This window comes from Phocoena phocoena, chromosome 10, assembly GCF_963924675.1.
Source record: "Phocoena phocoena chromosome 10, mPhoPho1.1, whole genome shotgun sequence".
In the NCBI taxonomy this organism is placed as follows: domain Eukaryota; kingdom Metazoa; phylum Chordata; class Mammalia; order Artiodactyla; family Phocoenidae; genus Phocoena; species Phocoena phocoena.
The window spans coordinates 81,649,759-81,674,949 of NC_089228.1; the positions used below are offsets into that span (position 1 = coordinate 81,649,759).

Below are 25,191 nucleotides of genomic sequence, written 5' to 3' on the forward strand. Positions count from 1 at the left end.
TGCTGGGGCTGTGCACAGCCGCTGCTGACACCTCTAACCACCCTGGACTCTCAGTTCTCTGAGCTACTAGAGGAACTGGGTGTGTGGCTGACCCCAAAGCTGTCCTGGGTTGACTCAAGAAGGTTGAATGAGTCAGGGCCCTGCATTCTCTTTTGTGATTTTATTGACTCCAATTTTTAATTCAGTGACTGGCATTCCTTGCATCCCAGGGACCTCTGCGGTGGAGGGAGGGAGACATGGGAGGAGGGAAACCCACACAAATGCAGTGTTCGCTATGGATAATCCAGACTGCAAAATTTAGTGGAGACAATGTTCATTTATCATTGATGACGATCTTACACGTTCCCCTCCAAAAGAAGGCCTAGAGTTCCCCCCAAACCAGCCCAACATCTTCTCCGTTTCCCAGAAGGAGAAATCTAACAGCCCAGCAAGAGCCAAGGGTGGACCCAGAAGTCCCCTGTGTTCCTTCTGCCAAGATGAGTGGGTGGAAGCGTGCGGATTCTCTGAGAAACATCTGTACTGACCTCGCAAAACAAGCATCCTCTCCATACAAGGGGAATAGGAGATCTCTCATCACCCCACACCTCTGTTTCCAGGTCCTGACCCCACCCCGCCCCCAGGGCATAGGGCAGCCACCTTGCAGTTCCCACCTCTAGAAAGGGGAGACCACAACAACAACAGAAGGACTGGGACTGCTCCCAGGGACCCCGTTCCCCCTTCTATCACTTGCACTCCAGCCACACTGTCCTTCCTCGCCACCTCCCCAGGGGTTGTCAGGGACAGAAGGCCCCTCCCTCATCCCCCTCAATGTTCCTCCACTCCGCCCCCCCCCCACATCACTAGGGTGTCCAGGACATTGTGTGACTCAGGAAACAGCTCAGACGTGAGGTTCGCAGCAGGCCGAAGAGGAGGAAGAAGGGGCCGTGGGAGCAGAGTGGGTGGTTATTGCCTCAGTGAGGGCTCTGAGGGTCCCACTGGAAGAGGCAGGGGGGATCTGGGCTTGGGCAGGGGCTCTGGAATGCAGCCCCCTTCACTGCTGCTGCCGCCGCTGCTGCTGCTGCTGTGTCGGTCAGTCGTCCAGACCAGAGGTGAGGCATGGGGTGGGAGAAGTGAGGGGACCCACCTTCCTTAGGAGGATGTCCAGTGGGCTGGGGACGTCAACCTGCATGCTTTGAGGCGACACTGGATGGAGAAGATTCTCACGCCCCAAATGGGGCTGCCGGCAGGGAGAGACAGCTCTGCCCCTGCAGCTACACAGACCCAGGCTATGGGCCCTGTGCCAGGGGTGGTGATGGTAGGGGGGATGGGCGAGAAGGTGCCCACCCCCAGGGAGAACCAAGTTGGCCCTGGAACTGGGGGACAGCGTGCTCTTACAGTCACGTTTAGGAGGAAGAGAGGGAAAAGAGGGACCAGCTGCTAGGGGAAGAGATGAGATGGAGACACGGGAAGGTCAAGGGCCCACAAAGTCCCTTTCCTGGTCCAGCTGTCCCCACCCCGCCCCCCCCCCCATGGCTCAATGCTGGGCCCTTCCTGGAGGAAATCCCTTCAATGTTTCAGCCATTCACCTCCCAGGACTCCCCTCAGCGCCCCCCTCCTTATTCCTGTTGTCTTGCTTCCGAGGGATGGAGCCTGAAGCTAGACTTGGGAGGCCAGAGAATAAACAGGAAAGGAGGGGTGGGGATTAGTAACTGAGAGGCCTGGGATCTGGGGTCTGGGGAGTGAGCACCACGTGGGGATTAGGAACAAGAGTATCAAGGCAATGGTGGGGTTCAGAGCACCTGTGCGGGGCTGCTGCAGGCAGGTCCCTCCGGGGCGTCCCGGGAGGAAAAGTGGAGCGTAATGCTACCTGCTCCCATCTCATCCTCGTCTCCATCTCTAGGGTTGCAGTGCGGGAGTTTCCCAGAACCCTGTGCCAACGGAGGCACCTGCCTGAGCCTATCTCAGGGGCAAGGGACCTGCCAGTGAGTGCACCTTGTGGGAGTGGGAGACTGGGAAGGGGAGTAGGGGAGGGGACGGGGAGAAATGGGAAGGAAGGAGAAAGGGAGGAGGTGAAGCAGATGAAGGGAGACAAATGAAAGCAAAGGAGGGAGGGAGGAGAGAAAGCAGAGGGCCAGGAAGTAAGCTCTCCTGTCTCCTCCCCTGCCCAGGTGTGCCCCTGGCTTCCTGGGTGAGACATGCCAGTTTCCGGACCCCTGCCAGGATGCCCAGCTCTGCCAGAATGGAGGCAGCTGTCAAGCCCTGCTTCCCACCCTTCCCAGCTCCCCCAGCCCTCCCTCTCCCTTGGCCCCCAGCTTCTTCTGCACCTGCCCCTCTGGCTTCACTGGTGAGAGGTGCCAGGCCCAGCTCAAGGACCCCTGTTCTTCCTTCTGTTCCAAAATGGGCCGCTGCCACGTCCAGGCCTCAGGCCGCCCACAGTGCTCCTGCATGCCGGGATGGACAGGTGAGCACTGATGGGGGCGGCGAGGAAGGGGGACAGGCCGGGGCAACGGGCTGGGCTGTGGGGTAGGAAAGATGGAAATAGAGCCTGAGAGACTGCGAGCCCTTTGAGGAGAGAGGCCGAGAGAATCAACAAGCCAATTCTTGGTGAACCATTTACCCAAGATTGACATTCACCGACAGGATAGTACCGATTGCTAAGATGTTGAGGTGTTTCCAAGCCAGCTGGTAAATAGCTACTGCCTCAGCCCCCTTCGCACACCACCCTGACCCCTCTCCCAGCCCCTCAACCTCCCCTCGGTCCACTAGCTAGAGGGTCAATGCCTAGCACAGCAGGGGACTTCCAGGACTCTGCATTCTGAGCACCTGAATGGCTTCTATTCTGAGTGGTGGGAGCCCACACTGTCACCCGGGAAGACTGCAGTGGTGGGCGGTGTGACGGGACGTGGGTGCAGCCCTGGAGCGAGAGAGCAGGACACATGATGGGCAGGGTGTGCTACCATGAGGAAGTGGTCAGGGGTGCCCGGACAGAGCTGCGAGGCCCTGGAGAGAAAGGTTCCATAACACCTCACCAGGATGGGGAGGGCTGGACCAGGCAGCAAAGGCCACGAGGTCAGAGAGTGCTTGGGATGTGGGTGCATCCAGGATGGGGTGGACTAGAGACAAAGATTCTCAAACTTAGGTAGGCATAGCAGTCACCTGGAAAGCCTTAAAAATACCGGTGCCCTGTCCCAGAGAGCCTGCCCTCGTGCATCTGGGGTGGGCCCAGGACATGGAGATTTTTTAACTGACGAGGAAATTCTGAGGAAACGGGGCCTGAGACCGGGTGTGAGAGACCAGCGTATGTGACAAGAAGGATGGTCAGTGGCAACTTGCCATGCCTTGTGCTTCAGAGTAGGGGCTCCGGGCGGCCCCCTCCTCGGGTCCATTGCCAACTCTGCCACTGACTAGACATGTGACCTTGCATAAGATATTTAAGCTGTCTGGGTCCTCGGTTGTCAGCCGATGTCCACACTTCATAAGGTTGTTGTCGAGAAGAAAGGGGGCGATGCTCAGGAAGTGCTTACTTAGCTCAGTACCAGCGCCACCGCCGCCAGCGCCACCATTCCCACTGGTGCACACCGCTGTGAAGTGAGTCTCTTTACCGTTATCCGGACCATTACACCCACCTGAAGATCAGGAAATCAGGATAAGAGAGGCAAGACGACTGCCCGAGGGCACACAGCTGGCGGGGCAAGGCAAGGGGCTAAGTCTCCTGCTTGCAGAGGCTGCGCGCTTTCTAATTCACCACCAAGGTCACCCTAGAGGAACCCTCCGTCCCAGATTTTCCCAAGCAGGGCTGATTCACAGTACTCCCACCAAGAGCTACATGTTCAGTTTTCAGCTTGAGAAATGTGGTCACTCCAGATATAACCCTCCCGAAGAATGATAAAAGTGAGGGTGATGGAATAGGGCAGAGAGGGTATGGGAGGGAAGGGAAGAAAATAGGGAAATTCGACACAGAGATAATCCAGAGTGAGAGCTGGGTCATCTCAGAGGAGCTGGAATTTGTGCAGTGCTAGGAAAATACCCCCCTGCCCCGTCCTCTGCCTCAGGTGAGCACTGCCAGCTCCGGGACTTCTGCTCAGCCAACCCCTGCGTCAACGGAGGGGTGTGTCTGGCCACATACCCCCAGATCCAGTGCCGCTGCCCACCTGGCTTCGAGGGCCATGCCTGCGAACGCGATGTCAACGAGTGTTTCCGGGACCCAGGACCCTGCCCCAAGGGCACCTCCTGTCATAACACCCTGGGGTCCTTCCAGTGCCTCTGCCCCGCTGGGTGGGGGGGTCCACGCTGTGAGCTCCGGCCAGGACCCTGCCCCCCCAGGGGCTGTCCCAATGGGGGCACCTGTCAAGTGGTTCCAGGGAGAGACTCCACCTTCCACCTCTGCCTGTGTCCCCCAGGTGTGTCCTCGCAGGGGTCTTCCTGCAGCCCCTCTCTCTGGGCACGGAGGTTGTCTCCCATGGGTCCCCTTCCCTCAGCTGATCGCATGACCCTGTCAGGCTTCACAGGCCCAAGCTGTGAGGTGAATCCAGATGACTGTGTCGGGCACCAGTGTCAGAACGGGGGCACCTGTCAGGATGGGCTGGGCACCTACACCTGCCTCTGCCCAGAGGCCTGGACAGGTGAGTTGTTTCAGCCAAGTTGATGGCACCAGTGGCCCAGATGGCAGCCCCTGTTCTCCACTCCTCACAGGGCCCCCAGCTCCAGCACCTGTCCCCTTCCCCTTGGCAGGCTGGGATTGCTCTGAAGATGTGGACGAATGTGAGGTTCAGGGTCCCCCTCGCTGCAGAAACGGGGGTACCTGCCAGAACTCAGCTGGTGGCTTCCATTGTGTGTGTGTGAGCGGCTGGGGGGGCACGGGCTGTGAGGAGAACCTGGACGACTGTGTTGCCGCCACCTGTGCCCCAGGTTCCACCTGCATCGACCGTGTGGGCTCCTTCTCCTGCCTCTGTCCACCTGGCCGCACAGGTGTGACACGGGGTACAGGGAGGCGGGAGGCGGGAGGTGGAGATGGTACGTGACAGAAGCACCAGGAGGGCAGCTGGGAGCTTCAAGCGGCCTCTGAGAGCCTCGCCTCCACCCTGCCCTCCAGGCCTCCTGTGCCACATGGAGGACATGTGTCTGAGCCAGCCGTGCCACCGGGAAGCCCAGTGCAACACCAACCCCCTGAGGGGCTCCACATTCTGCGTGTGTCAGCCTGGCTACACGGGGCCCACTTGCCACCAGGATCTGGACGAGTGTCAGATGGGTGAGGCACCTCCACATGAGACCCTCTCTGAGCCCCCAGACAGCCTCTGCACTGAGGAGGGAAACAGGCCAATTGTTTCCCAAATTAAAAATATAAACATCTTGGGGATTCCCTGGCGGTCCAGTGGTTAGGACCCCGTACTTTCACTGCCAAGGGCCTGGGTTCGATCCCTGGTTGGGAAACTAAGATCCCGCAAGCCACACAGTGGCCACGTAAATAAGTAAACATCTCTTTTTCCTGAATTTGTCCATTTTTGGCATCTCTGCCTTACACAGTCTTCTCACCAATCCTCAGCCCTCGAGGCCCCATTTAGTCCTCCTCCATTTTAAAGCCACAATCCCTTTCCCCACTTTGATCTCATCACCTTCCCTGCCAATCTGGCCTCCTCGCCCTTCCACCACTGACCCCTGCGGACCCCCAGATCTTCTCTCCTCCTAGCCCAGCAAGGCCCCAGTCCCTGTGAACACGGCGGCTCCTGCCTCAACACGCCCGGCTCCTTTGACTGCCTCTGTCCCCCTGGCTACACGGGATCCCGCTGCGAGGCCGATCACGATGAGTGCCTGTCGCAGCCCTGCCACCCTGGCAGCACCTGCCTGGACTTGCTCGCCACCTTCCAGTGCCTCTGCCCACCAGGTACCAGCTGAGTGGGCCCTCAAGTAGAGGAGACGGGAGACTAATCCCGAACCCACTGGATGTGACCCCTGTAGAGCACAGATAGCCTCAGGCCAGTTGGGGTCAGACAGCAAAGAATGCTTCTCCTCCTCTCCTCACCCCCCAGATGAAAACTCTGGGAAACTGACGGCCCCTGGGAGAAGGACTGCCACAGACGGTAGTGAGGCTGTGCACTGCTCAACTCTGCATTCATTTCATAGACACCGCAGGGTACACAAACTGGTCCACTGTACACAGAGGTCCATCAAGGGAGAGCAGAGCAGCAGTGAATAAACTTCATGCTTGCAGCCTCTGCTTATGCCAACCCAGAAGGCTCATCCTAATCACAGAACCTCTCCCCTGTAGAGATTGAGAGTAAACCTTTAAAATCCCAAAGGGTTGGGCTTCCCTGGTGGCGCAGTGGTTGAGAGTCCGCCTGCCGATGCAGCGGACGCGGGTTCATGCCCCGGTGTGGAAAGATCCCACATCCCGCGGAGCGGCTGGGCCGGTAAGCCATGGCCGCTGAGCCTGCGCGTCTGGAGCCTGTGCTCCGCAACGGGAGAGGCCACAACAGTGAGAGGCCCGCGTACCGCAAAAAAAAAAAAAAAAAAAAAAATCCTAGACAGTCTGTGTGCTTGAATTTGGTACAACAGGAAAGGAATGCTGCAAGGCTGCACCTACCTACAAGTTAGTCTTAAGGGGGGTAAACATCTCTCCAGGGAGGCAGTGAGAGAGCCAATATCAGGGAGCTGAATAAAACCAGGAAAATAACAGCTTACTTTGTGCCCGAGCATCTTACATGCATTGTCTAATCTTTACAATAACCCTATGAAATCAGCATTGTTACTATGCCCATTTTATAAATGACACTGAGGCACAGAGAGGTTAAGTGACTTGCTGAAGGTTGCCCAGCTAGTAAGTGGCAGAGCCAGGATTCAACCCCAGAGCTTTGACAGTTTTACCCACTATACTACACAGCTTTCCTAAGCTGAGAAGCATCCAAAGATAAATGCTGAGAAAACTATCCACTAATCCAAGGGACAAGGTTGTAGATCTCAAGGAGCTTCAGAGGCAGGTTCCCCAGGCAAGAAGAGGGAGGCAGCCGAGGTCCAGCTTCAGTTCAGGGTGAGACAGTGGAGACCGGGAGGAGGTCGAAGAAGCAGGACAAGTATGGCAGTGACACAGGTCCCCAGATGCCCTTCAAATCCCCACCTTGGGGATCCCTGGTCTCCCTGGCACAGAGGTCTGCCCAGGTAGAACAAGAGGAGTGAATCACCTCCAAGCAGATGCCCATTTGTCACATTGGTACCTCGAGGACCTCCAGGCTGATCAGCCTTCCCGGGTGAGCCCTGCCTTCTGTGCACAGAGGAATGGGCCCAAAAGGCACTTCCCCAGAGCCGTCCCACATGTCCCGGCAGGAGCCCTGCTCCTCGAGCTTTCACACCTGAGGGGGGTAGAGCCAAACACAGCAGAGCAGCAGGGCCTCGGGTTCATCTCTCCAACCCACACGCAGACGGCCCCCTGGGAGAGGCTGCCTGCTGGGGCACAGGGCAGGTCAGGGACAGGGCTGGTTCTAGAACCCAGGCCTCCTGGACAGAAGGGGTGAGCAGCTAAGGCAAGGCTGGCCTGGCTGAGCCTCGCTCTTGACCCCTCCTCAGGCTTAGAAGGGCGGCTCTGTGAGGTAGAGACAGACGAGTGCGCCTCTGCCCCTTGCCTGAACCAGGCTGACTGCCACGACCTGCTCAATGGCTTCCGGTGCATCTGCCGGCCCGGTGAGTGCAGATTCCACTCCACGGTTCCAGCCTGGCAATCGCCCGTGGCCTCTTGAAGCTCTCTCGGGCCAGACCGTGGAGCGCCCCATTTCTCCAACTCCTTCTCTCTTCTCCAAACTCTCTTCTGTTATGTCCTCCAAATCTTCCCCTGCTTACTCGCCCACCCTCATCTCTGTCCTGCCAAGTCACCCAAATATCCCTCCTCTCCAGCCCTCCTGCAGAGTCCTCTGTACTCTCCCCCTGCATGCCGGGGGTCCCCGGCTGGTCTTGGCACTGTTCGCCACGGATGCAGGGAAAGTCGCCCCAGGCCTTCCTTCTCCAGCTTCACGGGACATCCCTCTATTCCCTGTTATGATAATAACTGATGTTTATTGAATATTTACTCTAAGCCAGGCACTTGGCTATGTACTTTTCAGGCATTATCTCACTTAATTCTCTCAGTGATACCATGAGTAGTTTATATTATCATTTCCCTTTTACAGGAGAATAAAGTGGAGCCTAGAGAGGTTGGGTAGCTTGCCCAAAGTCACACGGCTGGCAGGTGGCTGTTTCACCTTTATGCATCACCCTCCTGTCATCTCCACCTGTCCCAGGTGTCTTCTCTGGAAGTCCTCCAGGTTCACCTTTCCTAGCAAGGGAAAGGGCCAGGACCTGTATTTATTCGTTTGATAAAATGTATTTTCAGCATTAGTACACATATCCAGTTATGCCTTATTTATATAAAGACTAAAGTTGGGCTTCCCTGGTGGCGCGGTGGTTGAGAGTCCGCCTGCCGATGCAGGGGACACGGGTTCGTGCCCCAGTCTGGGAAGATCCCACATGCCGCGGAGCGGCTGGGCCCGTGAGCCATGGCCGCTGAGCCTGCGCATCCGGATGGAGCCTGTGCTCCACAACGGGAGAGGCCACAGCAGTGAGAGGCCCGCATACAGAAAAAAAAAAAAAAAAAGACTAAAGTTACCAAGTTATGCTCTATTTTGTCCTGAAATCCAAATCACTATTTGTAAAGCTCCCATATTGGTGCCTTCATTATATAATGACACATTTAGACAAAACCCCAAACCAAACCATTTGAAACAAGATTCTCTCCCTTGCAATTTGTAGCAATGTTATTTCTGTATTTGTAAAGAGAAGGCTAAATACCAGTGTTAACTCCTAATTTCTTGTTTGAATCCATGAAATCATGCCTGTAAAGCTCAAACATTTGTAACAAACTCCCCCATAAATCTAGAGAAAGTCAAGAAAAGGGAAAAAAAGACCTTGGTCATCTCTCCCCTCTCACTCCCAACCCCACCAGGATTCACTGGCCCCCGGTGTGAGGAGGACATCAACGAGTGCAGAAGCTCTCCCTGCGCCAACGGTGGGCAGTGCCAGGACCAGCCTGGATCCTTCCATTGCAAGTGTCTCCCAGGTAAACTGGGGCTCAAACTCTGGAGGCGAGAGTGAGGGCAGGCGCAGACTTCCGTGCAGGTCCCTGACCCTCCTGCTGTGCCATAGGCTTTGAAGGCCCACGCTGTCAGGCGGAGGTGGACGAGTGTCTGAGTGGCCCATGCCCCACTGGAGCCAGCTGCCTTGACCTCCCAGGAGCTTTCCTTTGCCTCTGCCCATCTGGCTTTACAGGTCAGCGGGGGAGGCATTGGAAAGAACTGGAGGGGTATTTGAGTCCATTTGGGGTACAGTAGAGGTCACTGATGAGCATTTGAGCATTGGGATGTGAGAACAGAATGAGAATGGAATCCCTTAAATTTATGCAGTGCAAAACCTGCACAACCGTACAGGAGCTGAGGGTGAGTGTTACTGTAGGACCCACATCAGGCCCAACATGAGCGGCATGACTGGGGAACAGGAGCAGAGGATGAGGTTCAAAGGCAAGCCATTCATCTGCTTATTTAGCAAACATTTATTAAGTGTCTACTATGCCAGACACAGACACTAAGTTGAGCAAGAGTTGCTATCCTCAAGTGGATTTAAATCTACTGTAGAGAGACCAACAAGTTGATTATGGGCCAGAGACATGCTCTGAGAGAGGAATGCACAGGATCCTATAGGAACACAAAGGACTGGCCATCCCAGACTAGAGATGAGAAAAGATGGCTGAACGGAGTCTTAAAGACTGAGTAGGAGTTTGTCAAGACAGAATGCTAGGCAGCGCGTTTTAACTGCAGATAACAGCATGTGCGAAGGCACGGAGGGAAGAAAAGCACACCCCGCTTAAGGGAGTGTAGGACATCCAGAGCTTAGGCTACAATGGGGCGAAGGTCAGAAACATAGCAATTGTAGGAAGGCCATGGCATGCAGGACCCCATGTGGCATTCTAAAGAAGTTGGTATCCTGAGGCATTAGGGAGCCACTGAAGGACAGGTTCATGAAGAGTGAGCAAGTCAGGCATAAGAAGCGGCCTTTGGCCCCATCAAGGACGGGGAGGGACTCCGTTTTCTCTCTGACCAATCTCCCCACACCAGGTCATCTCTGTGAAATTCCCCTGTGTGCCCCCAACCTGTGCCAGCCCAAGCAAAGATGCCAGGATCCGGAGGAAGAGGCCCACTGCCTCTGCCCCAGTGGAAGCCCTGGCTGTGCCCCAGCTGAAGACAACTGCACCTGCCACCATGGGCACTGCCAGAGGTAACATCTCCCAGGCCCTCCCCATTCATAGTCTCCTCTGGGTCCTCCTCAGCTAAGGCAGGAGAAAAGAGCCAGTGAGGGGTGAGTCTGTAGGAAATGACCAACGGGGAATGGGAAGAAGATGGCAAAGTTCTGAGATCACAACCAATGAGAGGGTTTGACTGGTGAGTGTTATCCAATGAGGGGAGAGTTCATAAATAAAGAGGGAAACAGAGGACTAGGGAGGTCAAAGCAGAAAGAAGAGTATTAAATCCCAGGACCAATTCATCTCATCATTCATTAGACAAATATTTATTGAGCATCTACTATGTGTGGATACATTTCCAGGCATTGGGGGAGCAACACAGAACAAAAGAGACAAGGTATCTACTCTCATGGAGCTTTGGTTCTAATGAGGAAAGACAGACAATAAACAAGTTATAGAAGGGATGGATGAATAGATTGATAGATAGATAGATAGATAGATAGATCTAGTTGGAGAAAATGAGTGGGACAGGTAGGGCAGAAGGGGGACAATGCTGAGAGCAAAGACGCTGAGAAAGGGGCCAGAGTCCCAGGGCCAAAAAAGAAGAAGTCATAGGGGTCTGACCAACGGGGAGGGGAGAAGAGAAAACCCCCCTTTCTTTTTATGACCAGATCCTCGTGTGTGTGTGATGTGGGTTGGACAGGACCAGAGTGTGACACAGAGCTGGGGGATTGCGTCTCCACACCCTGTGCCCACGGAGGGACCTGCCACCCCCAACCCTTTGGCTTCAACTGCACCTGCCCCACAGGTTACACAGGTGAGGTGCTCCCTAAACCGTATATACCCTGGGCTGACCACCATCTAAATCAAGGGCAAGGCCAGTGGAGACATGTGTCCAAAGGGCTCTGGATCTCAGTCACCACCAAGAAGAACTGGGCAGGGGCTGGGACTTCCCTGGTGGCCCAGTGGTTAAGACTCCACACTTCCACTGCAGGGGGTGCAGGTTCCATCCCTGGTCAGGGAACTCAGATCCCACATGCCCCACGGTTCGGCAAAAAAAAAAAAAAAAAAAAAAGAACTGGGCATGGGCTACAGAGGGCACGGGTGACGTAAGAGGTGGTGAGAAAAGAAAAGAGGTTGGGGGATGGGGGTGAGGAAGGGAAGGAAAGGGAAGAGCAGGAAAAGAAGAGAAAAGGAGGTTTCCCTTTCTCAGACCCCACCCGCTTCCCTCAGGGCCCACTTGCAGCGAGGAGGTGACAGCTTGTCACTCAGGGCCCTGTCTCAACGGTGGTTCCTGTAGCCCCAGCCCTGGGGGCTACTCCTGCACCTGCCCTCTGAGCCACACCGGGCTCCGCTGCCAGACCAGCATTGACCACTGTGCCTCTGGTGAGTGCCCACCATGCGCTGGGTCTGGGCCACAGGAGGATGGAGAAACTGGTCAGGGTATGTTTGTACCACATTTAAAAAAGAATTAACTGGACACAGTGAGCCGTTGTTTGGGTGGGGAAGTTGCGAGGGGCGGGGGGGTGCCCCGTGTGTGGTGTGACTGAGGCCACAGGCCAGGTTACAGGCAAGGAACCCAACCCCTCACAGCCTCCTCTCTCCAGCACCGTGCCTCAATGGGGGCACCTGTGTGAACAGGCCCAGCACCTACTCCTGCCTCTGCACCACGGGCTTCCAGGGCCCACGCTGCGAGGGAAGGATCCGTCCCAGCTGTGCGGACAGGTGAGCAGGGCACAGAGACCCCTGGAGGGAGGGAGGGAGGGAGGGAGGGAGCCCTCGCCACCCTTCCTCTCCATCTCCTCTGGGGCGCCATGCTGCCTCTCATCCCACATCCCACATCCTTTCACTCTGCCTTCCCTCCTACTTTCCCATCTCCCCAGTGGTTGCCTGCCACCACATCACACACTCCCTCCCCTTGTTGCCCTGGCCTTCCTCCTACTGTGCCCCCTCTCTTTCTTATCCAGCCCCTGTAGGAACAGGGCAACCTGCCAAGACGGCCCTCAGGGTCCCCGCTGCCTCTGTCCCCCTGGCTACACAGGAGGCAGCTGCCAGGTGAGGGGCACTGAGCCAGGTGTGCTGAGGAGGGAGGGGCAGGAGAGCTCTAGTAAGAGGGCCTCGGGTATTAAAAGGTGGCAGCAGGGAAGCTTAGGAGAGGTATCCACGTGAAAGGAGGTGTGGAAGTCTACGAGTTGAGGTCTAACTTGAGATCTGTATGGTTCACTGAAAGGATTTCTGGTCCCAGCGACTGTTCTGGGATGTGGGTATCCAAGGAATCCAGGGAGGGTGACCTAGTCCCAGACCATTCAGGAGAGAGTTTTCAGGGTAAGGGATTTTGAGACACTGGCAGGGGACAATCTCTAGGCCTGGGAACCTGGTGTTCTTTCCTGCCTCACGCTCCCTCCTAACCCTCAGACGCTGATCGACTCATGTGCTCAGAAGCCCTGTCCACACAATTCCCACTGCCTCCAGACTGGGCCCTCCTTCCAGTGCCTGTGCCTCCAGGGATGGACTGGGCCTCTCTGCAACCTACCGCTGTCCTCCTGCCAGAAGGCTGCTCTGAGCCAAGGTACTGACCCAAGGACTGACTATGGGGCAGACGAAGAGCAAAAGAGTGTCCTCCTCTACCCCACCCCTAAGGACATCCACACACAGCATTTGGACAAACAGTGGACCAAGAGTCAAAGCAACACAGACAACCAGTTATCGATGCTGCAGCTCAACACCCAGGACAGCCTAACACAACTCAACTCCTAGCATCACGTTCAACACAACACAAGCAACACCACCCAGCCCAGTCAACCAGACTCCAGTTTAACACAACCACCAGGGACATAACCCAGTGATCCAGTGTGGAACAACTCAGCACTGTCTTTACCGTCATAACTCAGCTAGAGTGAACCACGCTTAACCAACTACACTGAACACACTCGCCATGCCCCACTCACTTGGATGTTATGCCAACCCCCGGGTAAAATTATTTCTTGTTCAAATAAGTTTTGTTATGAGAAGAACTTAGGAAAGAGACCATTGTGAGGTTAGGGGATGGCTGATGGGAAACACTGTGAGAGAACATCAGAGGATGCAAAACCCAGGGGATGGACTTAGACCATTAGTTAAGCCACTTCAGGTGTCCCCACCTGAAGTTTCTCTTGAGTTCTTTCTTACTTGAGACATTTAAAGCCAAGAATATAGTTGCTTATAATGCCCTGATAAGCCAAAGAAGAGGTATTTCTCTCCATTCTGACAAAACAGGCAGGAGGAGGAACTTGATTTTTTTTTTTTTTAAGTTGGGGTATAGTTGATTTACAATGTTGTGTTAGTTTCAGGTGTACAGCAGAGTGAATCAGTTATACATATACATATATCCACTCTTTTTTAGATTCTTTTCCCGTATAGGCCATTACAGAGTATTGAGTAGAGCTCCCTGTGCTATACAATAGGTCCTTATTAGTTATTGATTTTTTTAAATTAATTAATTTATTTATTATTTACTTTTGGGTGCATTGAGTCTTTGTTGCTGCGCGCAGGCGTTCTCTAGTTGCTGCGAGCAGGGGCTGCTCTTTGTTTCGGTGCACGGGCTTCTCATTGTGGTGGCTTCTCTTGTTGTGGACCACGGGATCTAGGCGCGCGGGCTTCAGTAGTTGTGGCACGTGGGCTTCCGTAGTTGTGGCACGCGGGCTCAGTAATTGTGGCTCGTGGGCTCTAGAGTGCAGGCTCCGCAATTGCAGCCCACAGGCTTAGTTGCTCCATGGCATGAGGGATCTTCCCGGACCAGGGCTCGAACCCGTGTCCCCTGCACTGGCAGGCGGATTCTTAACCACTGTGCCACCAGGGAAGCCCTAGTTATCTATTTTATATAGAGTAGTGTGTATATGTCAGTCCCAGTCTCCCAGTTTATCCCTCCCCCACTTACCCCCTGATAACCATAAGTTTGTCTTCTACATCTGTAAATCTATTTCCATTTTGTAGATAAGTTCATTTGTACCCTTTTCTTTACATTCCACATATAAGCAATATCATACGATATTTGTTTTTCTCTGTCTGACTTACTTCACTCAGTATGACAATCTCTAGGTCCATCCATGTCGGGAACTTGATGTTTTAATCTCTTCAGGGTCAAGAGTTACTGACTCCTCAGGCTCCGAGTGGCCTCCACCCACCCCAGGAATGTCAGTGGCCCCTCCATGGACCTCTCCGCTCATTGTCTGGAGCCCCTGAGCATCCTTCCACCCCACCTAGCTTTATCAATCCCTGTGTGTCTCTCTTCCCAGGCACAGAAGTCTCTTCCCTGTGCCAGAATGGAGGCATCTGCATTGACAGCGGCCCCTCCCATTTCTGCCACTGTCCCCCTGGATTCCAAGGCAGTATATGCCAGGAGAGGGTGAACCCCTGTGAGTCCAGGCCCTGCCAGCACGGGGCCACCTGCATGGCCCAACCTAATGGTTATTTCTGCCAGGTGAGAGGGTCTAGAGGAGGTGGGGGAAGACAAATTTGGGCTGGATGTGGGAAACAGCAGTCATGGGGCAGAAAGGGGAGGGGGAGAGGGCATTTTCTTTTCATTCACCCCACACATCCAACCAACCACCAAGTCAGGTTAATTTTACCTCCTAAATATTTCTCAACTCTGTCCTTGCCCCTTCACCCTCATCCCACTGCCTTAGTCCAGGGTTTCGTTGCATTCCGCCCGGACGCCTGCATCAGCCTCCTAAGTATCACCCCTGCCTCCACACTTGTCCTCCTAAAGGTTCGGCCTCTACTCCACCACTAGGGTGCTCCGTTGAAAATATTAAGCTGGCCTGTCACTCTCCTGCTTAAAACCCTTCAGTGGCTGCCCACCTCTTTCGCAGTGAAGTCCCAAGCCCGGCACGACCCAGCCCTGCCTGCCTCTCAGGCCTCATCTCTCCCCGCCAACCCCTAACCCTGCTCCAGCAACACAAAACTGCAGCTGACTTCCCTACACCCCAGACCGGCTCTCTGGGGGCTTTCCTCACCCCTCTTCCACTGGATGGTGCCCAGGAGGCGTCTGCCTCGGGGGAATGTCCCTAACTTCTCTCCAGACTGGGTCAGGGCCTTACCTTGGTGGTTCAGGTCACTGAGCAGGACGGGAAGGCAAAGCTGGGACTCAAGTCCAAGCAGCCTGATCCCTGTACTCACAAACACGAGTCTGGATAGAAGGCATGATCCTTTAACCACCCTCTTTCTTTAACTTTTTTTTTTTTTTTTTTTTTTTTTTTGCGGTACGCGGGCCTCTCACTGTTGTGGCCTCTCCCGTTGCGGAGCACAGGCTCCAGACGCGCAGGCTCAGCGGCCATGGCTCACGGGCCCAGCCGCTCCGCGGCATGTGGGATCTTCCCGGACCGGGGCACGAACCCGCGTCCCCTGCATCGGCAGGCGGACTCCCAACCACTGCGCCACCAGGGAAGCCCTTTCTTTAACTTTTAAATTTTATTTTTTAACTTTTTATTACAAGCGTTTTCAAACATACACAAAAGCAGCGTACTGATCAGTAGTGAACCCCCGTGTACCCATTACTCAGCTCTATTTCCTCTTTCATGAAACTCCTTCCTCCAGAAATTTCCAAACACGCCCCTCATCTGCTTCTTCCGGCTCTCTGGCCATTCCTCGGATGCTTTGTGAATCCCTTTTCCTCCATTTTTCTGAAGCCTTCCTGGTACTCCATTCTCGCATACTCTCCTTCCTCCTGCAAGAACTTGGCACGTGATACAGACCTCATCAATGACTCTTCCCTCACTAGCAAAATGGTATGAGATAATCAGAAAATGGTTAAGGTCATCAGTTATGGAGTCATAGACGCATCGAATCCCAGCTCTGCCACCTACCAACTGTGTGGCTTGTGCAAGTCACTCATCTTTCAAGGAATCAGTTTCCTTTTCTGCAAAGTGAGACTCAAATGAGATGATTCATATAGAGGGTTGTTAGGAGGGTTTTATGAGGTTATGTATATAAATTACGCAATCAGTGCTAGCTGTCTCTCCTCTGGTTGACTGAGAATTTCATAGAAGCAGGGATGAGTTCTAATTTTCTCTATATTCCTAGAGCCTGAAAAGGTGCCTGGCATAAAACAAAGCAGGCGTTCAATAAATGGTTATAAATTAATTAAGCATGAGCGAACCCAGTGGGTGTGTGGCTGGGGGAAGAAGGATTTTTCAAAATCGGAGCTATATCTAGTGGCAATGAATCAAAGAGATTGTTTGGGACTGGGAAGTGGTTAAGTTGCGTATTATCGAATAATTGTGTATCACGTGGAGTTGAGGTACAAGGGTTAAGCTACACGTGGCTGTGATGGACGGTGAGCTGAGTGATGCTGAGTTGGAAGGTGGGGTGCTGGCAAACTACCTGGAGCTGGGTCCCCCAGAGTGCCAGGATGGGCTCATTTACTGGTTCCCTGTCTGACCCCCTTTGCCTACAAGTGTACACCAGGCTACAGTGGACAGAACTGCTCAGAGGAACCTGACGCTTGTCAATCCCAGCCCTGTCACAACCATGGAACGTGCACCCCCAAACCTGGAGGCTTCCACTGTGCCTGCCCTCCAGGCTTTGTGGGGCTGCGCTGTGAGGGGGACGTGGATGAATGTCTGGACCAGCCCTGTCACCCCACAGGCACTGCAGCCTGCCACTCTCTGGCCAATGCCTTCTACTGCCAGTGTCTGCCTGGACACACAGGTAAGGTCTGAGAGAGGGGGTATGAGCATTTCTGGGCACAGCTGAATTGACCATGGAAACCCAGACAATCCCCACCCATGAGGCAGCCTAGTCACCTGGTCCATCCCCCTGCCTCTACACCCCACACCAGAGAACATGCCCACCACCCCTTTGCCTGTGCGGCTAGTGCTGGGCTGTCTCCCAGGAACGAGCTAGCAAGGAGGCAGCGACTGAAACAGAGTGTTATGTTTAACCCCACCCCTGCCACAGGCCAGTGGTGTGAAGTGGAGCTAGACCCCTGCCAGAGCCAGCCCTGCTCCCACGGAGGGTCCTGTGAGGCCACAGCAGGACCACCACCAGGATTCACCTGCCACTGCCCCCAGGTGAGAGACCACAAAACTGCTTTCTCTGTTGCCCCCAACGCTGACGTAAGGTGAGAATGCCTGAGCCGGGAACCTGGGGGAGCACTGGATTGGCAACTATTGGAGAAAGCCATCTCATGTCCACAGTGGTAAGTGGCTCTCAGCAGCAGTCGTGGGGAAAGGCAGGATCAGGTGGTAGCATGAATGGAACTTTCAGAAACCACGGGCACTGCCTAAGGGAAGGTACCCAAGGCCAGCTGGGTGAGCTTGGATAAGTTCCTTTAACTCCGTGTGTGTATTTGTTTATAGACCTCAGATGCATAAAAGTGGGTTAATTAAGCCTTGGTTCATGATACACTAACATACAAACTAACATTAGTTTAGGTACTGCCTTCTTTTAGTTATCCTTACAAGATAACACCCATGAACCTAAAACAAGAATTACAATACTAATAATAACTCTCATGTACTTATGTCCTCCTGTTGTATCCTGTTCCCCTTCCAGAGGAAGAGAAAGTACATAATCCTATCTCCAAGGATCAAGATAATATAGTATTAGTTCAGTTACTATTACTCTGTTAACAGTTTCGTCTTCCAGGACTCACATCATGATGATGGTTCACCCATGTTTTGTTTTGTTTTGTTTTGTTTTTAAATTGGTGTATAGCTGATTTACAATGCTGTGTTAGCTTCAGGTATACAGCAAAGTGATTCAGTTATACGTGTACATAGATTCATTCTTTCACCCACGTTCTTGCGAACAGCTGTTTCATCCATTCTCCCCACTATGCAATATGTCACTGTGTGAAAAAAAAAGGGGGGGGGGGACATGGTTTCCACTACTGTAAAACGATGAATTTGATGTTCTCTGAGGCCCCTTCCAGATATGAGAATCTAGGACCCTCTGAGTTATCTTAATGCAGGGGTTAGCTTAAGGGGAGGTGGGGAGAATATTACAAGGTCCTTCCCCCAATTTCTCTCCTCCTCTCCGCAGGGTTTTGAAGGCCCCACCTGCAGCCACAGAGCCCCCTCCTGCGGTCTACATCACTGTCACCACGGTGGCCTGTGTCTGCCCTCCCACAAGCCTGGATTCCCACCCCGCTGTGCCTGCCTCAATGGCTATGGGGGCCCTGACTGCCTGACCCCACCCGTCCCTCCAGGCTGTGGCCCTCCTTCTCCATGCCTACACAATGGCAGCTGCTCAGAGACCCCTGGGCTGGGGGGCCCGGGCTTTCGATGCTCCTGCCCTCCCAGCTCTCCAGGGCCCCGGTGTCAGAGGCCTGGAGCAAAGGGATGTGAGGGCAGAAGTGGAGATGGGGCCTGCGACACTGGCTGCAGCGGCCCAGGAGGAAATTGGGATGGTGGGGACTGCTCCCTGGGGGTCCCAGACCCCTGGAAGGGCTGCCCCTCCCACTCTCGGTGCTGGCTTCTCTTCCGGGATGGGCAGTGCCATCCACAGTGTGACTCTGAAGAGTGTTTGTTTGATGGCTATGACTGTGAGACTCCTCCAGCCTGCACGTGAGTCTGAAACCCTGAAGGGCTGGGCGGGGGCAGGGTGAGGGTAGAAGGAAGGACACAGATATCTCTTGAGCTACAGCATGACCACAGCCTCAAGCTTCAGGGAGTTTCCACCCTAATAACCATTGCTAATTAGGGGTATAAGACGCTAGACTCCAACCCAGAGGAATGGGGCAGCATGAATATTTAATGTGGGGACCAAGAAAGAGGGCACTGCCTCTTTCAGAGCTACCCTCTGAGAGCTGTGGGATCTCTGGCCTCAAGCTTCTCTCTCTAAGCCCTGTTGCCATGGAGTATCTCCCCTAGCAACCAGCATCCCTGAGGGAAAAGGGCTTCACTTCAGGGAGACAGGAGTTTGGGAGGGTAGAGAGTGGGGACAGTGTTAGCAAACAAAGGTGTCAGTAGACATTAGGGTGTCTGGACTACCTACCATCCGGGGTCTAAGCCCATTACTCCAGAGCTGCCCCCACTTAGCAACCAGAGCCCTAGAGGCTGTGGAGTATTAGGAATCCTCTCTGGGATGAGGAAGTCAGGTTTCTTTGGGGGTCCTGAGTCCCCGTCTCCTCAACCCACAGTCCAGCCTACGACCAGTACTGCCGTGATCACTTCCACAATGGACACTGTGAGAAGGGCTGCAACACTGCAGAATGTGGCTGGGATGGGGGCGACTGCAGGCCCGAAGATGGGGACTCGGAGTGGGGGCCCTCCCTGGCCCTGCTGGTGGTGCTGAGCCCCTCAACCCTGGACCAGCAGCTGCTTGCCCTGGCCCGGGTGCTGTCCCTGACTCTGAGGGTAGGGCTTTGGGTAAGGAAAGATAGTGATGGCAGGAACATGGTGTACCCCTATCCTGGAGCCCAGGCCGAAGAGGAGCTAGGAGGAGCCCCAGACCCCTCTCACCATGAGAGAGCAACCCCTCAAACACAGCCTACAGGCAAGGAGACGGACTCCCTCAGCACTGGGTAAGAAGGCTGGGAGGCGGGGAAGAGGGGGCAGACATTAGTTTTTAACCAGCAGAGGGAAGGGAAGCAGGGACCAACCGAGGGGTCTCTGCGGTGCCTTCCCCGCAGGTTTGTGGTGGTGATGGATGTGGACTTGTCCCACTGTGGCCCCGACCATCCTGCATCCCGCTGTCCCTGGGACCCTGGGCTCCTGCTCCGCTTCCTTGCTGCGATGGCCGCAGTGGGGGCCCTGGAGCCCCTACTGCCAGGACCCCTGCTGGCTGCCCACCCTCGTGCAGGCACCGGTAGGTGGCCCCGTCATTTCCCCTGACTTTGCTCCCAGGCCAGCTTTCACGCCAGCAACCAGCAATGAAGTCAAATGAAACAGAAGCACTGGAACCCCAAATGTTCTTTGTGGAGACTTACCTTTGTTAACGTTCTTCTCCAGCTAGATCTCCTCATGGCCCATTTGCTCTGCAATCTCCTTTACTTCCCTCAGTACTTTATTCTAACCTCTATCACAGACCGCCCACAAACCTTGGGTTTCTGGTCTATTCTACTAAGCCAAGAGTATCCAACCATCCCCGTATCAAACAATTCATAGCACATGAGAGAATAATAGCTCTTATATACCACTTACTACGTGCCAGGCCTTGCTCTAAGCATTTTACAGTATTAACTTATTTAATCCTCCCAACGACCCCTATGAGGCAAGTACTGTTATTATTCCCATTTTACAGTTGAGGAAACTGAGGCAAAAAGAGGTTACTGCACTTGTCCAAAGGTCTCACCAGAGTACCCAGCCTCACGAGGAATGGCCTCTTTTTCTGACTGTGTCTCTTCCACCAGACCCCCCCGCCAACCAGCTTCCCTGGCCTGTACTGTGCTCGCCGGTGGCCGGGGTGCTTCTCCTGGCCCTCGGGGCTCTTCTCGTCCTCCAGCTCATCCGCCGGAAGCGCCGAGAGCATGGGGCCCTCTGGCTGCCCCCTGGGTTCACTCGAAGGTCTCAGACTCAGCCAGTTCCCCGCCGACGCCGGCCCCCGCTGGGCGAGGACAGCATCGGCCTCAAGTGAGAGTGAGAAAGAACTGGGGCTCAGGGAGGGGACTCTTTCCTGTGGAGATATTTATGATCAGAAGCAATAAGAGATGCTATGCAGAAGTTGAAGACACGGGAAGGGGAGACGGGTGGGAAGACTGCTGGAAATCTTAGGGACCCTGAAGGTCCTCTACCCACCCACCCCCTTCCAGGGCACTGAAACCAGAGGCAGAAGTTGATGAGGATGGAGTTGTAATGTGCTCAGGCCCCAAGGAAGGAGAAGAGGCGGACCAGGTGAAAGCACTGGGGCAGGAATGGTCCTAAAGTGACGGAGGGGTTGAAGGGACAAGTCAACCTTCCTTCACTGATCCTTGCTTGTCCTGATCCCCAAGGCTGAAGAAATGGCCTCACCCTCCAAGTGCCAGCTCTGGCCTCTGAGTAGTGACTGTCAGGAACTCCCCCAGGCAGCCATGCTGACTCCTCCCCAGGATTCTGAGATGGATGTCCCTGATGTGGACACCCGTGGACCTGGTATGTGAGCCAACCCAGACCAAGAAAATGAAAACTCCCTTTGACCCTTTTAGAATCAGAAAGTCCTTTGACATCAGAACTGGAGAAACTAATATTAGAGTGAGTGCTTCCAACAGCCATTCTCAAAGTGGGGTCCCAGGACAGAAGAATCAGCATCACCAGGGAAATTGTTAGAAATATAAATTCTCAGGTTCCACTCCAGAGCTACCGATTCAGAAATTCAAAATATTGGGGAATCTGTGTTTTAACAAGCCCTGCAGGTGAGTCTGATCCAGGACTCAAGTTTGAGAATCACTGCCCTAGAATGTTAGAGTATTAAGGCCTGATGCTTCCTTTTACAGATGAGGAAACCAAAGCCCAGAGAAAAACAAAGTAGAAAGTCACTTGACTAAAGCCACACAAAATCAAGAACCCAAGCTGGGCTTCCTGACACCTCAAGCTGTGACTCTCCCTGAGCCTCCATGTTCTCCCCCTTCCCCAGTTGTCTCCCATTTTTCATGTCTCTCACCCACAGATGGGGTGACACCCCTGATGTCAGCAGTCTGCTGTGGGGGAGTGGAGTCCAGGACCTATCAGGAGACATGGTTGGGAAGCCCTGAGCCCTGGGAACCTCTGCTGGGTGGAGGGGCCTGTCCCCAGGTTCACACCGTGGGCACTGGGGAGACTCCCCTGCACCTGGCTGCTCGATTCTCCCGGCCAACCGCTGCCCGCCGCCTCCTTGAGGCAGGAGCCAACCCCAACCAGCCAGACCGGGCAGGGCGCACCCCGCTTCACACCGCTGTGGCTGCTGATGCTCGGGAGGTTTGCCAGGTCAGTGCACACTGGGGCTGCTAAAGGAAACGGGGCAAACTTGCAAGTAAGGCTGGGCAATAGCATCCTCTGGGTTTGGCAGAGAGGAAGGTGATGTGAGACTGGGGACTGAAAGAGAAACAAGAACAGATGGATGAATATGGATTCGGAGGTGCTGAACAGTGTGAGGGACCTTAGCTAGCAGTCCAGATATACCAGGGGTCACTGGCCCTCTCTGCCGCCCCACCCCCACCCCGCCCCAGCTCTTACTCCGCAGCAGACAGACTGCAGTAGATGCGCGGACAGACGATGGGACCACAGCCCTGATGCTGGCCGCCAGGCTAGCTGTTGAGGACCTGGTTGAAGAACTGATTGCAGCCCAAGCAGATGTGGGGGCCAGAGATAAATGGGGTATGGATCTGGGGAAGTTGATGTTGTGCTATCAAGAAGTTCAGCAAATGGGGGGTGTGAGATAAGATGCAAAAAAGGGGGGTTAGCAGAGGGACCAACTGGAAGCTGGGGCATTCCCTCCCACCCTGCTGTCAAGGTGGTAAATCTGCACAGTACGGTGGCAGTAGGCAGCAAGTGAGTCTGCCCTCATCATCCTCAAACACACACACACTACCCTAGTCCACTGGGAACTAGGATGGGGGAAGAGTGTGAGAAGGGAGGGGGTCTCGTGGGAGGGACGTGGTCTGCCGGTCCCATTGACCCCAGAACAATGCCCCATTGTCCCTCCCGCGCGCCGGTGACGTCACTGGGGCAACGCTTCCCGCAAGCCGGCGGTCACCCGGGCAACGCTTCCGCCTTTGAGGGACCCGGCGGGCTGAATAGCCCTTCCCCCAAGTCCAGAATCCGTGGGAAACAGGAACCCAGGCGTCGGGCCTCCAGCCTCGGGGTAACAACCTCTCACGTGGTGCCCTAGGAAAAACCGCGCTGCACTGGGCCGCCGCCGTGAACAACGCCCGGGCCGCCCGCTCCCTTCTCCAGGCCGGAGCCGATAAAGACGCACTGGACGGCAGGGTTAGAGCGGGTAGCGGGCCCCTCCCCCACCCCCCCACGATTAAGCTGACGCGGGAGAGGTGCAAAGCGCCGGAACTCCGAAAAACCTGAAGGGGGAGGGACCACCGGTCAAGCAGGAGGGCCAGTCTTGTGGGCGTGGCCTTCCCTGACCGCCCCCGCTGGCTGTTTCCTCCCGGGCAGGAGCAGACGCCGCTGTTCCTGGCGGCCCGAGAAGGAGCCATGGAGGTAGCCCAGCTGCTGCTGGGGCTGGGAGCCGCCCGAGGGCTGCGGGACCAAGCCGGGCTAGCGCCCGGGGACATCGCACGCCAGCGCAACCACTGGGATCTGCTGACGCTGCTGGAAGGGGCGGGACCACCGGAGGCTCGTCACAAAGCGACGCCGGGCCGCGGCGCCGGCGCCTTGCAGCGCGCGCGGACTGCATCAGGAAGCGTGCCCCCGCGTGGGGGCGGGGCTCAGCCGCGCTGCCGGACGCTGTCAGCTGGAGCCTATCCTCAAGCCCGGACTTTGTCCGTAGACTTGGCCGCCCATGGGGGCGGGGCCCATTCGCACTGCCGAAGCCTATCGAAAGGAGCAGGAGAAGGCCCGCCCCTCCGCGGCCGTAGGTTTTCTGCAGGCATGCGCGGGCCTCCGTCCAACCATGCAATAGTGCGAGGAAGATCCGGGGTTGCGGCCGGGAGCGGGGGTGTGGCCTCAGCTGTTGACTGGCCCTGCGATTGGGTGGCTCTAGGAGCCTGCGGCCCCGCCTCCAACACTCCAGTCCCACCTCCTTGCCTCACTCCGTCCCCTGAGCGGGGATCCCCTCAAGTTGCATGGGGTCCCCCAGCCCACCAAGTAATACCCTTAAATGCGGGAGGCGAGGGTGAGAAATAAAAGGCTGCATGTCAGGGAGGGATTCTAAAAGTGAGTACTCATTAAATGACAAGCAGTATGGAAGGCCTCCAGATTTTAAGATCCTTGAGCCTCAAAAGTGAGGGGTCATGAGTGTAGTGTCTCTCCCAAAATGGTGTATGCCACATCGTCTTCCACGTGGAGAAACTGCAGCCCTGGAAAGAGGGTTCAGGGTGCTGGGATGAAGCAGGCCCAACCTCTCTCACAGAAAATAAGGATGAGGTGTTACAGGAGGATGGAGTGGAATGGGAGAAGTACCCCTGAACCAAGAACTGCAGACAGATAGAATGTAAGATGTTCTTTCCTGTATACTGTTTCCAAAGGGAGCCTCTATCGCCTGTAACCCCCACTACCCACAAACGGCTGACAGATATTTATTGAGCACCTCCTGTGTGCCAGGCACTGTGTAGGCACAGAAGGCAGGGCCAAGGGTCACTCCAGCTGATGACTCCTTGCATTCTCCCCACCTCACCCCACCCCCAAACAAACCACTGCAGGGATGAAGTGCCACTCTTCTAGCCACCACTATATCTAAGAACCCCAAATCTGTCACCCCATAATAAAGCTGATTTGAAGTGTTACCGTCTTTTGGAGGGGTTGGGGAATGGAAAAAACACGAAGTTGACTGCAGAGTGTTTTCAGAATTTTGTGCCCTAGGTTCAACATTTGGATGGAAGCTTTGAGTATAGTTTTAAGGGCAGGAATGAGTAGATTTGGGGTCCTATGTTAATTTAGGGTATCATCTAAAGGCAAGAGTCTCTAGTAGCCCAATGAGAAATCACACATGCACACTAAACCATGCATACTCTTTGTCCCTCTTCCAAGGGCATTTTTTTATAGCCACTTGGGAGATTCCTGAGGCCTCATGTAGAGGGAGATGGAGAGAGCACCTCAAACTTTAACCACCATTCAGCAATATGGTTATACCTCTTTCATGGCGATAGACCTGAGACACGGAGACATGAAGCATATTGAAAACGAATAATAACTACCATTTATGAGCATTCACTATGTGCCAAATGCTTTATCACATTTGATCCTTGTATCAACGCTATTTAAAAAACCCTCCATTTTACTCCTTCAGAAACTGAGGCACAGAGATTGTATTTGCCCAAGATTGCAAAGCCCTAAGTGGCAGAACCTGACCTTTTCATCATATTTCATGTTCAGTCACTCAGCTAACATGACAGGCTGCCATTTAGAGGT

The 25,191-nt window shown here is 54.7% G+C and overlaps 1 protein-coding gene across 2 annotated transcripts; it reads left to right on the forward strand.

The window, feature by feature from the left end:
* Positions 1-885: 885 nt before the first annotated feature.
* NOTCH4 (notch receptor 4) lies at positions 886-24,566 on the forward strand. Of its 2 annotated transcripts, none has more exons than XM_065886464.1 (30): positions 886-1,088; positions 1,880-1,961; positions 2,148-2,440; positions 4,032-4,379; positions 4,479-4,601; positions 4,711-4,947; positions 5,072-5,227; positions 5,666-5,860; positions 7,537-7,650; positions 8,945-9,058; positions 9,145-9,267; positions 10,110-10,269; positions 10,906-11,051; positions 11,468-11,620; positions 11,842-11,959; positions 12,202-12,289; positions 12,650-12,803; positions 14,509-14,693; positions 16,669-16,921; positions 17,171-17,283; positions 18,257-18,780; positions 19,356-19,739; positions 19,848-20,023; positions 20,568-20,787; positions 20,967-21,048; positions 21,147-21,285; positions 21,800-22,095; positions 22,338-22,485; positions 23,000-23,097; positions 23,278-24,566. In XM_065886464.1, exons 1-30 carry the CDS (start codon positions 1,019-1,021, stop codon positions 23,965-23,967), a joined length of 5,982 nt encoding a protein of 1,993 aa, XP_065742536.1. In that variant the 5' UTR covers positions 886-1,018; the 3' UTR covers positions 23,968-24,566. The 2 variants fall into 2 exon arrangements, with proteins under 2 accessions (XP_065742536.1, XP_065742537.1); XM_065886465.1 differs by having other exon boundaries at positions 930-1,088; positions 20,967-21,039.
* Positions 24,567-25,191: the final 625 nt, after the last annotated feature.

Coding starts and splice junctions, on each gene's coding strand:
- NOTCH4 (XM_065886464.1), top strand. CDS start 1,019: ATGCAGCCCCCTTCACTGCTGCTGCCGCCGCTGCTGCTGCTGCTGTGT. Junction 2,441..4,031: donor CTGCATGCCGGGATGGACAG/GTGAGCACTGAT, acceptor CCTCTGCCTCAG/GTGAGCACTGCCAGCTCCGG. Junction 18,781..19,355: donor GAGACTCCTCCAGCCTGCAC/GTGAGTCTGAAA, acceptor CTCAACCCACAG/TCCAGCCTACGACCAGTACT.